Source organism: Juglans microcarpa x Juglans regia, chromosome 1S (assembly GCF_004785595.1).
Source record: "Juglans microcarpa x Juglans regia isolate MS1-56 chromosome 1S, Jm3101_v1.0, whole genome shotgun sequence".
NCBI classification, from domain to species: Eukaryota; Viridiplantae; Streptophyta; class Magnoliopsida; order Fagales; family Juglandaceae; genus Juglans; species Juglans microcarpa x Juglans regia.
The window spans coordinates 1030410-1045692 of record NC_054595.1 but is presented as its reverse complement, the minus strand read 5'-3'; the positions used below and the strand labels follow the sequence as shown (position 1 = coordinate 1045692).

At 32.9% G+C, this 15283-nt stretch overlaps 1 protein-coding gene across 1 annotated transcript; it reads left to right on the top strand.

Moving 5' to 3' along the window:
* The first annotated feature begins 11186 nt into the window (after window positions 1–11186).
* Window positions 11187–13256, top strand: LOC121247588 (cyclin-D3-2-like). The gene is made up of 4 exons (XM_041145963.1): window positions 11187–12045; window positions 12156–12357; window positions 12500–12630; window positions 12741–13256. The coding sequence occupies exons 1-4, from the start codon at window positions 11548–11550 to the stop codon at window positions 13002–13004; spliced, it is 1095 nt and encodes a 364-aa protein (XP_041001897.1). The 5' UTR covers window positions 11187–11547; the 3' UTR covers window positions 13005–13256.
* The last annotated feature ends 2027 nt before the right edge of the window (window positions 13257–15283 follow it).

Genomic DNA, 15283 nt, shown 5'->3' with positions numbered 1-15283 from the left:
ATTTGTCTTCCCTTGTTTGGTTTGACATTTTTTTTTTGCTATATGTCTCCATCTTCATAGCTCTACGCCATTTCCTTGCCAAACTTGAACTCGTTCACTTTATCTTCAGTATACCAATTTCTTTGTTTGTTTTCACTTTCTTTTTTATTTCTAGAAAACTGATCACCTATTATACTTTTCCTTTCACTTCCTGACTAAGCTTTTATATGCATTCATTTTTTTTACTATTTTTTTTTCTGATTTTGAAATTTTGTCCCAATATAAGTCATTGTTATTGATGATTTGTGCATGTCGATGTTGTTGTTGTTATACCCCTTGTGTTTAACATTCCATTTCTTTTTCTTTTTTTATCTTAGCTTTCCCACATGATTTTCTCTAAAATACTTGAAATTATGCAGAAGTTGAAAGATGGAGAAGGCAGTTGAGATGAATGATAGATTCCAAGAGGCTGGTTATTAACGTGAAAGTGGCAAGAGAGCAATGTGACATCTTTTACTTTTAGACGCTTAATTTCTTTTTACAATAACTACGACCACCTAGGCGAGCACCAGAAGAGCAAAAGTGATCTCCATCTCGAAGAATACCATGAAAGGTAAAAGTGATCGCCATCTTAGAGACCACCATAGGAGACAAAGTACTCATCGCCTCAGAGAGCACTATGAATGAGCATGAAGCTCCTTACCTCAAAGAGCATGGTGGAAAGGGATAATGCTCGCCCCCATACGAGCACTACGGAGAGCAAAGTTGCTCGTTTGGGGGCAAATACTTTCGCTATCCCCGGGTGCTTGCCTGGAAGGCAAATACTTTTGTGCACCATGGTGCTTGCCTCAAAGGTGAGCACTTTCCCTCCCGTGATACATGCTTTAGGGGCAAATATTTTCCTTTTCATAATGCTCATTCATGATGAAAAGAAAAGTGCTTCCAAAAATTGATTTACTTCCAAAAATTGATTTGAATTGTGGATATAATATCGGATTAGCTGTCAAAATTTCTTCATGGCAGATACTACAACATGAATATTTTAAAAAAAAAAATACCAATTTTTTTTCTTTTCTCCCACTAGTTATGAAAGAATTATGGGTTTTTAACTTTTTGTTAAATATTAGATTCTTTTAGTTGACTCTTTCAAGATTTTAAATTTATTAGTTTTTTTTTGTTTTCATTATTTTAATTTAAAAATTTTTAAGTCTATTATTATTTTTAATTTTAGTTTCACGTTTTAAATATTTCTTTTGCTTTTTATACTGATTTGTTTTTAAACATTTTATATACTTGGTGTTGGCTGAACATAATCGCCCAACAGGTCGGAACGGGAAGAAGAGTCATTCCCGACCCATAGTGATCACCCAAGCCTATCGTCTAGGGTGTTGGTGCGTTGCCCATACATATATCCATAGGAGTAGATAGAGAAAAAATACAGAAAATATAAACAGAGAATGAGACACACAAATTTATATGGTTCAATATAGGGTTTACGTCCACAGATTGTTTGGAGGGCAAATCTACTATGAAAGAAGTATATATAGTCTCTTATGATCTCTTGTACCTCACTGTACAATAGGGATTAGAGACCCCTTTAGCTTAGATAAGATAAAAAGAATGACGTCTCGCCTCGTGAGATTGAAGAAGCCCTCTCCTTCCCAGAAGTCCCCTCTTTAATCGGATCGGATCTCTTTTATTGTGGTCCTGCCAATGGTAGGTAATAAAATCAGTTTTATGTCACTTCCTCTCCTTGTGTGCCTCACTTGCTTTCCTTCCTCATCTTTTGCCTTGTCTTTTCTTCCTTTAGCTTTCATATGACACTTTTATCATGGATTGGGCTGGGTGCCTGTTTGACTAGGCCTGATATATTTAACCCCAACACTTGGCACACATGTAGCTTATCAAATAACACATGCAAAATTGTCATTTGTGTTGATGTAGCGTTTCTGGCAGTTTACTAACATAATTTTGATAAAATGGATAAACTTGATTTTCTCACAATTACAGTTAATAGTTTTATGTTTAATCTGTTTTCCAATCTCTTTCTTAGTCTACCAAAAAACAAAAAAGAAACAAAATAAAATGATTAAAAGCTAACAAACAACACCAACAGTGGCCAAAGGCCTATGTCATGATAGCATAACACCCAAGTCTCCAACCTCATTGGGTTGGGCCAGCCAGAACCCAATTCGATAACTGGGTCAATCTTGTCGTACTTAGACAAAATTTTAAGACATAAATTAAGTTTGAAATCCAGTGAAGTTTGGGAAAGCCTGATATTAAATCTACAAGGCCTGCGGCTTTGAACGAAGAACAGTCGACCCAGACCATTTAAGCATACCCGAGAGAAAAATGAAAATTTATGAGCTATATATTTTTCTCCATCACATTTCTATAGCGCACTAACAAATCACCGGGAGTTTTATACCTTACACTTCAAATTGTAAAAATGAGACAATGCATCCTCAAATTATAAATAAATTATCATTTAATTTGCTCGTTATTTCAATCAAGAGTACTGTTGAGATAAATAAAAAATAGATAAGGTGACACAATCTTAATGGTAAATCTTAATGGATCGAGTTTGCAATGCAAAATCATTTAATAGTTTAAGACTACATAGTGTCTTTATCCTTATAATATATGTGTGTGCGCGCGCGCGCGCGCGTTTAAAGCTGTAATCGAAGCGACGTTTTCACTGCAATATGATCACAGGTAATTCTCCTCAAGGACCTTAACTTTGAGCATGCCTCACGATCAGTCTATATGTTTTAGGCCGGCTCATGATGCGCGCATGTGAGAGACATTTCTAGCAATCACGTACATGCAGTTCAAGTTTGACCCAATAGCAATATATTTTAGTTTTTGTCTGTTCTTTGACTATTCAAAAACGGGTAAGAAAAAAGAAGCGTTGAAGCTGCTGCATGCATGTTTTCTTTGCAATAAATCAACTGTGTTCGTTGTTCTGATGGTAGGCATTGCATGCAGCTGTGAGCTGGTTGAAACAATGGAGTGGATGTCCCACTCTCAGTACTATTTAAAGTGTTGAGCTTTGGTGGGTGGATTAGTCAAACTTTGGCATTGAAGTCAAAGTCATGTGTGCCATGATTGGTGTGACTTCAATGGCTAGAAATCTGGAATTAAGGCTGTTGCTGCGGTGGATGGCCTGCAAAGTGTTTTCATAGTCTTTGTGTTATTCATTCCTCAACGTGGACACTTCACACTACTAGAAGTGCAATAAAAAAGTTACCAGAATGACAGCAAGATTGTGGTTGGAAGGAAAATGATTACTAGCTAGTATTAACAGCTTCCACGACGATGGGTTTCATTGGCCGAGGACCACTGTCATCATGATATTGTCTTTTGAAACCAACCATTTTTCTGCTCTTTTTACAAACCCTATATAGCAAGTTGTTCTAAAAGAACACTAGATAATTCTGATTTTAAAGATTTGCAATAGAATATTGAAATCTGTCACTTTAATTCATGTGTCCTCAACACCGATTTACAAATAAAACTTTCACGATTCGATGGATTTTTTCCCCACTTTGCTTGGGATTTATGGCCACGAGGATGATCATCTTGTAATGACCAGCCCAATTTTTTTCTTGAAAATCTGTTGCTGATCACGATGATACACAGAGAAACAAAAGGCCATGACTAGCCCCTAATATTCTATATTGAAAGCATTTTATTATCACATGTAATATGATAATGTCGTGTAAATAAATTGTATCCATATCGTTACTTTAAGTAACAGCTGTCTGTGTCGAGCGAGATAATTTACTGCCTTACAAATTAAGATCAGAATTATTTAATACTGATGCCATGACGCCGTCCAAGTTGTTGGCTGATATTAATTTGTTGTTAAGGCTGTCAAATTGAAAAAGAAAATTTTCTCGGAAAGGAAAATGACTTAAGGAAAGCTGAAAACTGACATGTATATACGTATAATTTTCTACCAAAGAAAAGAAAACTGTCGCATACCTTTCTCTGCAACGACAATATATATAGCAGAAGTAGCAGCGCAGATCAGCGAGAGAGAGCTAGCACTCGTAATATTCTTAGTTCTTTTATTATTAATGGATCCGTTGAGAGTTAGTCCACAACTCTCTCTCTCTCTCTCTCTCTCTCTCTCTCTAGCTTGCAGATTAAGCCATGAAAGCGAGAAAATGAATGAATTAGGAGAAAATAAAAAAAGCTAAGAAAATAGTTAGGCCATGCATGCAGCCTAAAAAATTAACCTTTCATGAATGAATACCTTTGGACAAAGAAAGAATCTACAAGTTTTATCCCTTTCGTCGTCGCAGGCAACTCAGACCCTTTATCGTGCAACACATCATGCAGTCAAAGAGCCAGAAAATAATACAAGAAAAAAGGAAAAAGAATTGGTCATCTCTTTAATTTCGCTCTCTCCGAGAGATCCCTTTGGTTTCTTTGAGATTTGGGACTGCTTGAATCGTAAAGACATTGGAAACGACGGAAAGCAGATCAGAGTATCGATTTACAATAGCTTTATTCCCGGAAAGATATGACTAAACTATATATATAAGCACGAGTTTAAAAAGGACCAATCTTCCATGCCTGGCCTGGTACTGTCCTTGAACCCAAAAAGAAAAAGAGCTAAAACTATATATATATATATATATATATATATATATCATCATCTGCTACCACTTTTGATACTCTACTACTAAAATATGAATTGGAATCCCTGAATTAATTCTGCAATTTGGTTTAAAATAAATAAATAATTAATTAATGAAATATATATTCAACGATCGATATCACCTCTGTTAAAACTAATTGATCATATGGGTGACAATGCAGTACTATATATTTATGGTGACCATGTGGATGATGATGATGTTCCAAGGACAATGATGGAGATACTGCACATGTATGTAGACGACCTAACTAGATATGATCATAGTAGTACTAGTACTCATGATTCAACTAGCCGTACGTACGTGAATATTACATGGTCAAGGCTGTGAATCGGATATGCGTGCATGAAACGTTGACGATCTGAAATTTTATTAGCTAGCTAGCTAGGCAACAACATGTACGTTTTTATGACATATGAAGGTGGGGGGATAGAGTTAAGTACGTAACCGCGGGTTGATCAATTCGAGGGACGAGAGCTTGTCCTGACTACCACGGCAACTCACTCGTGCTTGCTTTCTCTGTGGCTTCTTTCTCACAGTACAACTAGTCTCATGCAATAATTCTTTTCCGATTACTATGTTTGAGGGTAAGATCGATGAGGCCAGATTCTTGCAAGGCTTTTAAGTGGGAGGGATACACATAAAATATTATGCTCTAGATCGATATATAATGTTTGAGATATACTATATATATATATGGGCTCTAATTCATATATATGTTTGTCTGTTTCTCAATCATTCGAAACCAATCAAGAAATGATAGTTGCAATCGTGAGTATATAAGCTTCACTCAATCACTTTAAAAAAAGTGAATATATATTCACATAAACAAAAAATTATTTTTTTAATAGTAGACTTCAATCTTTTTCAAAATGATTGCATATCATTTGCGCAGTCTACAATTGTATGTAACATTACTCTTCAAAACCATCAAATTCTTACATGCACCCGGCCTAAACTTGGATGAATCCATGATGTTATTGCATGTTTTAGTACTGATTATATATAAAGGCTCCATATTTTTCCATCTTTAAGTACTGATTATTCACCTTATTTGTCATGTGGTGTAAGATCTAATAAAAGGTTAGATGGGAGAAAAGTTCAAATGATCACTACATTCTAGTCTTCTAAATTTTTTATTTTAAATATATGGGAAAAAATGAGAAGGCATTAACTTGTGATCATGCTATCATGTGCACATGAAACACGTCGAGTACTTAACTTCCATGCATGGCTTAATTAATTACGTAAATGATGATAACACTGATGATAATATTGGTTATCTTATTGAATCTTTTCCAACTTCAACACAAATGCATGAGATAACTGCCAGCATGATTATCTCTTTCCTTTCATATATATAACCAGCTTTTTATCATCGATATTCTCCTCTACAACTCCATGCCATTAATATATATACACACACAGCAAAAGCTATTTCACCTTAAATAAAAGCGTACAATTCAAGTCTTTGAGGATGAAACTTGCATGCATGACTTTGAATAAATAAATAAATAAATCATTAAAGTCAAAGCAGCTAGCTTGAAGTGGACCTATGCAATTACATGCATGTACGAATTATATATGCAGCATTAAGACTGAGTAAAACAGTAGCAGCTAGCTTGCAGCTACAGCTAGCACTGTCTTTAACTGTTTGTGGATACTTTTATGCATTGTCAATAACAGCAAAACTAATTAAGAGTGTGTGTTTCGAGCAGACAAGACGGCAACACTCGGTACGTATAGGGTTTTATACTTTCAGCTTGGATGTGTTCCTTTCCCTTTCTTTTACACCTTTCCAACACAAGTCCCTGATCTCTAGTCTCTTCACCTTTCATGAGCTTTCCCTTCCCCTCTCATGTATCTTCTCCTCTCTCTCTCTCTCTCTCTCTCTCCAAGCTAAAATATATACCACAAAAGGGTCTAATTAATTTACGTGGCAAATCACTTTAAGAACAACACCAGCTCACGCCTTCAAGGGCACCTGATCTGTATCAACCCACGAATGTTTAATTATAATCTAATAGCTCAAGGACTCGATTATCACAGTATCATGATTCATGATGAGGATTCAATTCCAGGTGGTGTTATATATTGTTCACAACCCTCACATACACGATACTGCTGGGGCTATGCAATATTGTACTCTGACTAGGCTTTGCTTTTGTTGTACATAAAACGTTTCATTTAATGCAGCCACCTAATTCATGGAAATAGTTGGAATTTATATCGTTACAAAGGTTTATGCACTATATAAGAAGGAAAATACTTCAGTTATAAATAAATTATATAAAAATAAACCTACAAGCTGATATGATTTGATATAGTACGTCAGATTGTAAAGTTATTTTTATTATAAAGTAGATCTAATAGATTTCATGAAGTCACATTAATTTGTAAATTTATTTTGTATAATCTCTTTGTATTTGTAACAATTCTTATATAAAAATACACATCAGCTAGTCTTTACAAACCTCATAGAAAATGCAATATTTAACTAAAACTGATCAGCAAAATCTTCATGTCAAAAGTGGGAAGGCTAGCCTTTTCCAAGTGTATATAAACCATTCAATTTTATGGGGAGACTTTGAACAAACTCAAGGGAAGCACTATTAACATCAGCAGCTAGTTTTCATCCATTCACTTGAGGGGGCTGTTAACTCATCATGATACTGTGACTAACATCCATGCAGCTAAGTCAAGTCGATCCGCACATTAGCCATTGGATGATGACTACTATGCAAGGATCAATGGAAGCTAAAGATAATGAAGACACGAGACTAATTAATTCAAGAGAAATGATTTAATCACAAAAAAATTTCACAAAAGTAAATTTAAAATTTGACGTGATTTGATATGATATGTTAAATTATAAAATTATTTTTATTGTAAAATATCATGTAGATTTAATGTATCATATGAAATCACGTCAATTTGTAGGTTTGCTTTTATAAAATCTCTTTAAATCTCATATATATGAAGCCAAAAGCTTAATTCAATATTGAGCTCATTTAATCTCATTTATTGTCTATGATCTGCACTTGTATTTTTAACTGAATTTGTAAATCTAAATAATTATATTGTAGAAGATTATAAAGTATTTTCTTTATAAAAGTCTTGGAAACGTAGAATTAGGCTTTGCATTTGTCTGTTAATCTCAATTTATAAAACTGATTTAAGAAAAAAATGTAAAAAGAAAACATATTTGTTTATTATTTATGGTGTTTGACCCATTCATCAATCTGAAGTGCTGTCATTCCCTACACCAGAGATTTGGCCATCTTATAATAATTGTAATACGAGATTTCTTGCTAACTTTTTCAGGTCGATGATCGAATTTTATAATAATTGCAACTTCAAAGTATAACAAATTAAAGTTTCAAAGAAAACAAAACATAGGAAGGTGCCGGGCATTTTCATTTGTCTTTTCTTCTTGTCTTGTCGGTAACACACATGCACATACATACATACATACATACATATATATATATAATATTATATATATATTAATGATACATGTATAATTTTTTTTATAATCTTATAACTATATTTTAAAATGAAGGTATTTATGTTTTAAATGAGAGCTCTCATTTAAAATATAAGAGAAATATTTTAGTTACAAAAAAATTACATAAAAGTAAAATAATAAATTGATATGAGTTGATATAATATTTTATATTATAAAGTTATTTTTATTGTAAAGTAAATCTAATGAATCTCATGAAACCACATTAAGTTGTAGATTTATTTTTGTGTAATTTATTTATATCAGTAGTAGTTATCAAAATATAATTATATAAAAGATTATAAAAAGAATTATATGTCTATCATTTTTCATATACATATATTATATCTTGAATTATCTTTTTGGACATGCCATTTACCAACGAAAATGATGTTTTTAAAGTTCTAACAATCATACATGATAACCCCCAACAATTTCCTTTATTTTTTTTTATCAAGATTTTGGGCTTTATTAAATGAAAATCTCAAGTGTTTTGACTTTTCAAGAGAAATAAATAAATAAATAAAATATATATGTTTTTAAAAAATTTAACAAAAAATTAATAATTATGAATTTGTTTTTATAAAATTTCTTTATCCATTGTACACTTCTCAAATAAATGGATAGAAAAATGATAAACACACATTAATTTTCACTATACTTCACACAACTATATTTTAAAATAAGAGGTATTTTATAAAATAACTTATAAAAGTAATATTATTTTATAAAAATAATCTCATTTTAAAATATTTATTGTGAAATATATTATAAAATATTCTGTGTATGTATTATTACTCATATGGATAATGGTTTGTTAGGATCACCGAGCGTGGCCTTGAGGATTCTTATAGATAAGTGTAAAATGTATTTTTTTTTATTTTTTCAAGCATTTTTAAATCCTTTATATATATATTTTAAAAAAAAATTATAAACTCATTTAAAAATAATTCATTAATAATTAAATAAAAAATAAAATAAAATATGAATTGATAACTTTGTCGTTCTGCATCATTGGTGGACGCAGCATTTTCCAATGGACAAACGAGAACAGAGGGCTGACCCATGGCGTCAGGCTAGTTGACCATCCAACGGTTTAATTGGTACACGTTTTCAAATTCACGAAAACCCGTGAAGGAGCGAGTGACTGTATCACTGTCAGCCGATTGCGATGAGGGCCCGTTTCGATTTACGTTTGCAACTTATACTTTATTCTAATTTTAAACTGATTTTATATCTAAATATTTAATTTTTAAATTATTAAATTTATCTTAATTTAAAATCTTTTTACATATAAAATTCATAATTTTTTTAACTCAACACCTCTTTATATACAGAACTCACTATCTTTTTCAACTTCTTATAAATATATATCTAAATTCATCTTAATATCTAAACACATTTAAACTCATATTAGGTGAGTTTCACAAAACTCATTCTACTATCTTAACTCATTACTATTTATAAAGAACTTAATTCTTCTCAACTCAACTCAACATCTAAACGGAGAGTTCAAGTCATCTTATTTCATATCATATAATCATTACATAAACTTTTTTAAATTTTTACATAAAATATAAGAAATAATTCAAATTTTTTAAATTTCAAAACAATTATAATATTAAAAAATAATATTCTAATAATATTTTATTTAACTTTTAATTTTGATCTCAACTCATCTCATCTTAATTTACTATTTAAATCTCACATAAAACCAACTTTTTATAGACATATAATACCGACTACGGACCATTTTTATAAATTTTACATAACTATATTTTAAATATCATTTATATAAATATTCTCATTTTAAAATATAATTATAAAAAGATTATAAAAAAGATTATATATATATCATTACTCAAATCTTTTTCTATAGTGTCGCGCAGCGTCCCAAATATGAATATAATAAGTGTAATTGAATTTTTTTTAAATCTTTTATTAATAAGAAAATATATAAATTTATTAATAATCGCTTCTCTAACCGGTTAAAAAAAAACACGAACGGATACGACATTCGTACTGTCATTTTCCTTTTTCATCCATTCAACGTCTTTGCGGTCCTAAAGTAGCAATCCCACGGCTCCTTAATGCGCGTGCACCAAACTTCTTACATATAAATGGAAGAATAATATGATATTCTAAAGTCTTTCCGTTACATGCACTGCTTATGCTATTATAAAGGAGTAGTGCTATGTGTCTAAAGATAATGAAAAATAGAAAATAATAAAAAATTTAAAAATTTTTTATTTTAAAATTTAATTTTGTATAACAAAACTATAATTATTTTTGGATGAGCTTTTCTAGATATAAGGGTTTGCACCAAACTGCACACTAACGCGACCCTGATTTTTTTTATTAAAAAATAATTGAGATATTCGCTTGCAGGACACCTCAGATTTTTAGGCTTTGTTTATTTTCGAAAAACATCTCATCTCATCTCATCTCACCTCATTATTACAATTTTTTTAAATTTTTACAAAAAATAAAATAAAAAATTCAACTTTTTCAAATCTCAAAACAAAAATAATATTAAAAAATATATTTTAACATTATTTTATTCAACTTTTTAACTTTAATCTCATCTCATTTCATCTCATCTCATCTCTGAAAACAAACAGCCCTTAATGAAAAGGAAGCTAAAATTAAAAATCTAACAATTAAAAAAATGACATGAAAGAAGATAATGAGGGAGTTCTTAAGGTGGGTTCTTATATACAAAACATCTCATTTTATTATTATAATTTTATTAAATTTTTATAAAAAATATAATAAATAATTTAATTTTAAAAATAATACTAAAAAATTATATTATAATAATATTTTATTTAACTTTCAACAAAACATTTTATCTCATTTAAGTTTATTTTTAACTTTCTATACAAACCCAACCTCAGATCTTAACCCAAAAAATTTATCGAACTTTTCGTTTTGTCTTAAAGAAAGGCTGAACAGCAGAACAGCCCGTAGAGAGTGTCTTTTCCTCTTTAATAGGGATTGAAGGGATTTTGGCTTATTTTTCTGGCAAATACTCGGCGAATGCTTCGTTACACAAATACTTTCCTACATTTATTCCACTTTCCTGCGCTCCAGACATCCCCATTTTGACCATTTATTATATCTACAATGGAATCCATATATATTAGGAGTTGAATAGTGGAGAGAAATGAAAACAAAAAGAAAGGAAAACACGGGAAATTAGGAAAGAAAGGACAGGCGTGAAAGGCTTCTCAGATAAAACCCTTCGTCTGCTTTCTTCATTTGGCTCTCTCTCTCTCTCTCCCTCTCTCAGACAATTTGCTGAGGAAGAATTTTAATATGGGGCTGCGTTCAAGTTTTGAAACTTTCATTGTATAATGAGCAGAGGCTTCAACCTCTTCTTCTCAGAAGAAGATGGCTCTGCAGGAAGAAGAAACCCAACAGCTACAAAGCCCTCAAATGGTCCTTGATGGTCTCTTCTGTGAGGAGGAGAGTTTTGAGGAAGAAGATGGTATCGAGGAAGAAGGGAGGAAGAATGCTGATGAGAATGTGAAAAAGCACTCACTTTTCCGTTCAGTTTTGGGAGAGAATGACATGGTTTGGGATAATGATGAGCTTGTGTCACTAATTATTAAAGAAGGAGAAACCCATGTTTGTCTGAGCAGTCTGATCTCAGATGGACCTTTGATGGTGGCTCGGAAAGAGGCTGTGGATTGGATTTTGAGGGTTAAGGCGCACTATGGGTTCTCTGCTTTGACCGCTTTTCTCGCTGTGAATTACTTCGAGAGGTTTGCTTCTGGTCTGATGTTCCAGCGGGACAAGCCCTGGATGAGCCATCTCGCCACCGTGGCTTGTCTTTCTCTGGCTGCCAAGGTGGAGGAGACCCAAGTGCCACTTCTCTTAGACTTGCAAGTATGTGGGATTTATTTATTATGCAATCAGGATGATTGGTTAATTGCCATAATGTGGGTTTCTTGAACTTTTCCTAACGTTAAAATGTGGGGGTTTCTATGTCGTTTCAGGTGGAGGAATCAAAGTATGTGTTTGAAGCAAAGACTATTCAGAGAATGGAGCTTCTAGTGTTGTCCACTCTTCAATGGAGGATGAATCCGGTGACCCCAATTTCCTTCTTTGATCACATCATCAGGAGGCTTGGTTTGAAGACCCACTTGCATTGGGAGTTTCTGTGGAGGTGTGAGCGCCTTATTGTTTCTGTCATTGCCGGTAAGCTGTTAACGAGTTCTTTGCTTTATTTCTAGTCAATGACATGGTCCTTCAGTGGCAGATACCGAAGGAAAGAGTCGTATTCATTTGTGATTTCCTCAATTTGTAATCGTATCTTCTTAATATTGGGCTTTGGTTCCAGATTCGAGGGTTATGAGCTATCTTCCTTCTGTATTAGCTACTGCAACAATGCTTCATGTTATTGAAGATGTTGAGCCATATAATCCCCTGGAATATCAGAACCAGCTTACTAATGTTCTTAAAATCAGTGAGGTGAGTATCTAATTATATTGATTTCTATATATTAATGGCGCTTCTACTTTTGTGAAGACGTGCCAAACACCATGGTTTACTAGTTAAGGCTTTGATGGTTCCTTTAACAGGAAAAGCTAAATGAGTGCTACAAGCTTATCCAGGAAATATCTGAGAGCCATGGCCACAATCATAATCGTAGTAACAAGCGAAAGCATCTGTCAGCACCGGGCAGCCCAAATGGCGTTATTGATGCATCTTTCAGCTGTGATAGCTCTAATGACTCATGGGCTGTGGCATCATCATCCCCAGAGCTTTCTTTCAAAAGGAGCAGAGCACAGGATCAGCAGATGCGGTTGCCTTCACTAAACCGTGTCTGTGGGTGTTCTTGGTAGCACTCGTTAATCTTTCATTGTCTTAATGTCTACTAGTAAACATGGTATCATAAATTTCCTCTTTTTCATATTATTGGTAGTATCTTTTTTGTAACTTGCAATCATGTTGTGTTCCATGATTTAGTGTTGCATTCTGCTGAATCTATATTAATGAGTATGGAGATCACATCTTACACCCCATTTTCTGATTTGGGTTGGGAGGTTCTATGGTGGTCTTGGAATAAAAAGAAAAGTGAATGTGCTTCTTTACCAGACTTGTTTCATAGTACTGCGCACAGTGATGTTAAGTGGTTCGTTACTTCTGAACCCCCCAACGAAGGGGGTTGGGTTGTCCAGGGGATAGATAGATTGAGATTCTCAACCGCTTCGGTCTAGAATAATCAAGTCTTCAAATTAGGTAACTGGATTGGAGAGCTCTCTCAGAAGGGTTAAACTCAATGGCAAAAGTCTTAGTAAGCAACAACCAAGTCTATGCTCGCTGACAATCTGCTCCTGCGCAGAAACATTTCTCTTTGCCTCTCTTCTTGAACTGCCTAATTTAAATAAAATATTGTAGGCATGTCTTTTGAGTTAGACAATACACGTTCCATCTGTTCCTTGTATTTCATAAGCTTGACTGGGAATGGTTGACAAATATTTTAGTGCCTTGACTAGAATGCCATCAGATCCTTAGTTTTACCTTCCCCACTTTTGTTTGAATGGGTAAATTAAACAGGTTGGTCATCTAATTATGCCCTGACTTGCTGCCATTCAAATGAATTAGGAGTGCCCTGTTCAAACATCATATCAGGTCTGCCAATTATGTGCGGTAGCTTGTTCTTTGGTTTCAATTTTTGATTGTGGATTGAAAGGGTAACTAAACGAATGCATTTTATAAGTAATGTTTTTTGTATCATGTATGTTTCGGGAAGTAGAGTTTCTCCAGCTTTACACAACAGGTCTTTGCATATGATGTGCTTCGGAATTTCTTCTCCTTATCATTCATTCTCTTCTACACGGGGCACTAATTAATATGTGGATTTAACAATATAGTTTCACTGCTAACAGAGGTAGATTAGCTTTAAAGTAAATGTTGTGCTGTATTACTGGTTGATAAGACTTTTTTATTTTCTCTGTAGATTGAGTAATTTAAGGAAATCTATATAAATGAAAAGGAAAACATATAAGATTTAGCGCTGGTTCGGATTGAGAGATGAAAAAGAAATCATCTCAACTCATTTCACTATTATTCATAATTTTCAAATCACAAATCTAATTACTATTTACAAATCATCTCATCTCTCAATCCAAACTGGAAGTACCTTGCACACAACCCTTGTAAAAGATAGAAGAGGTGGAGCCAGGCTGAGAATACAATACAAATTTGGGAAGTTGGCTAATCTTTAGAACTTGTATTAGAAACAAAATTTGTACAAGAACAATAGTGATGGGAAAGAAAAAATCGGTTGTGATTATGCGTTTTGATTGCTTTAGCCACTGAGAAACCTGAAAAAGGTTAAAGGTTGAAGAATAGTGGAGATTTTGATGGTGGACTATGAATAGATAGGTACTTTTCTTCCCTCTTTTGTGAGGGTTGTTTTGTTCTTGCCGCACTGCTCCCACCTTTTTCGCTTTAAGTTTGTTTATAGTTTGACTTGTCTTTCCCATCATAACTAATCCATTGGTTTACATGTTTTTCGTTCTTTTCTAACTCAGTGTGAAAATAAAATTGCTCATTTAATCATTTTACACTGAAGAAAAAGCTATTGCATGCTAAGCCATCTTTTAGATTTTTGTTAGTCTAGACACGAATGTGTGTGTATATGGAATTTCGAACTTTGGGTGAGCCTCCAACCGTTTGTTTCCCCTCAGTAATGTTGTGGTGCTTGTACATTTAATTTTTGAGAAATAACCACAAATGAATTATACAAAAGTAATCTCATAAATTGATGTGATTTCATATAGTTCGTCAGATTATAAAATTATTTTTATTATAAAGTAGATAAAATGTATCACATAAAACTATGTCAATATTTTAAAGATATCTTCTAGAGATAGTGTTTATGGGGAGGAATGTTATTACTCATAAATAATTCTATATACAGTTGTGAAGTATGTAAATGTTGTGTAATTATTTTGAAAAAGATTAGAATTTATTATTAAAAAATTAATTTTTTTAATATAAAATTTATATTTTATTTATTTTTTTTAAATATTTTTTTAATATAAATATTCACGATTGTAAATATTTTTTTTATTACTCATAATAGGTAGGATTGTAGGAATAGGCAGGTGGCATG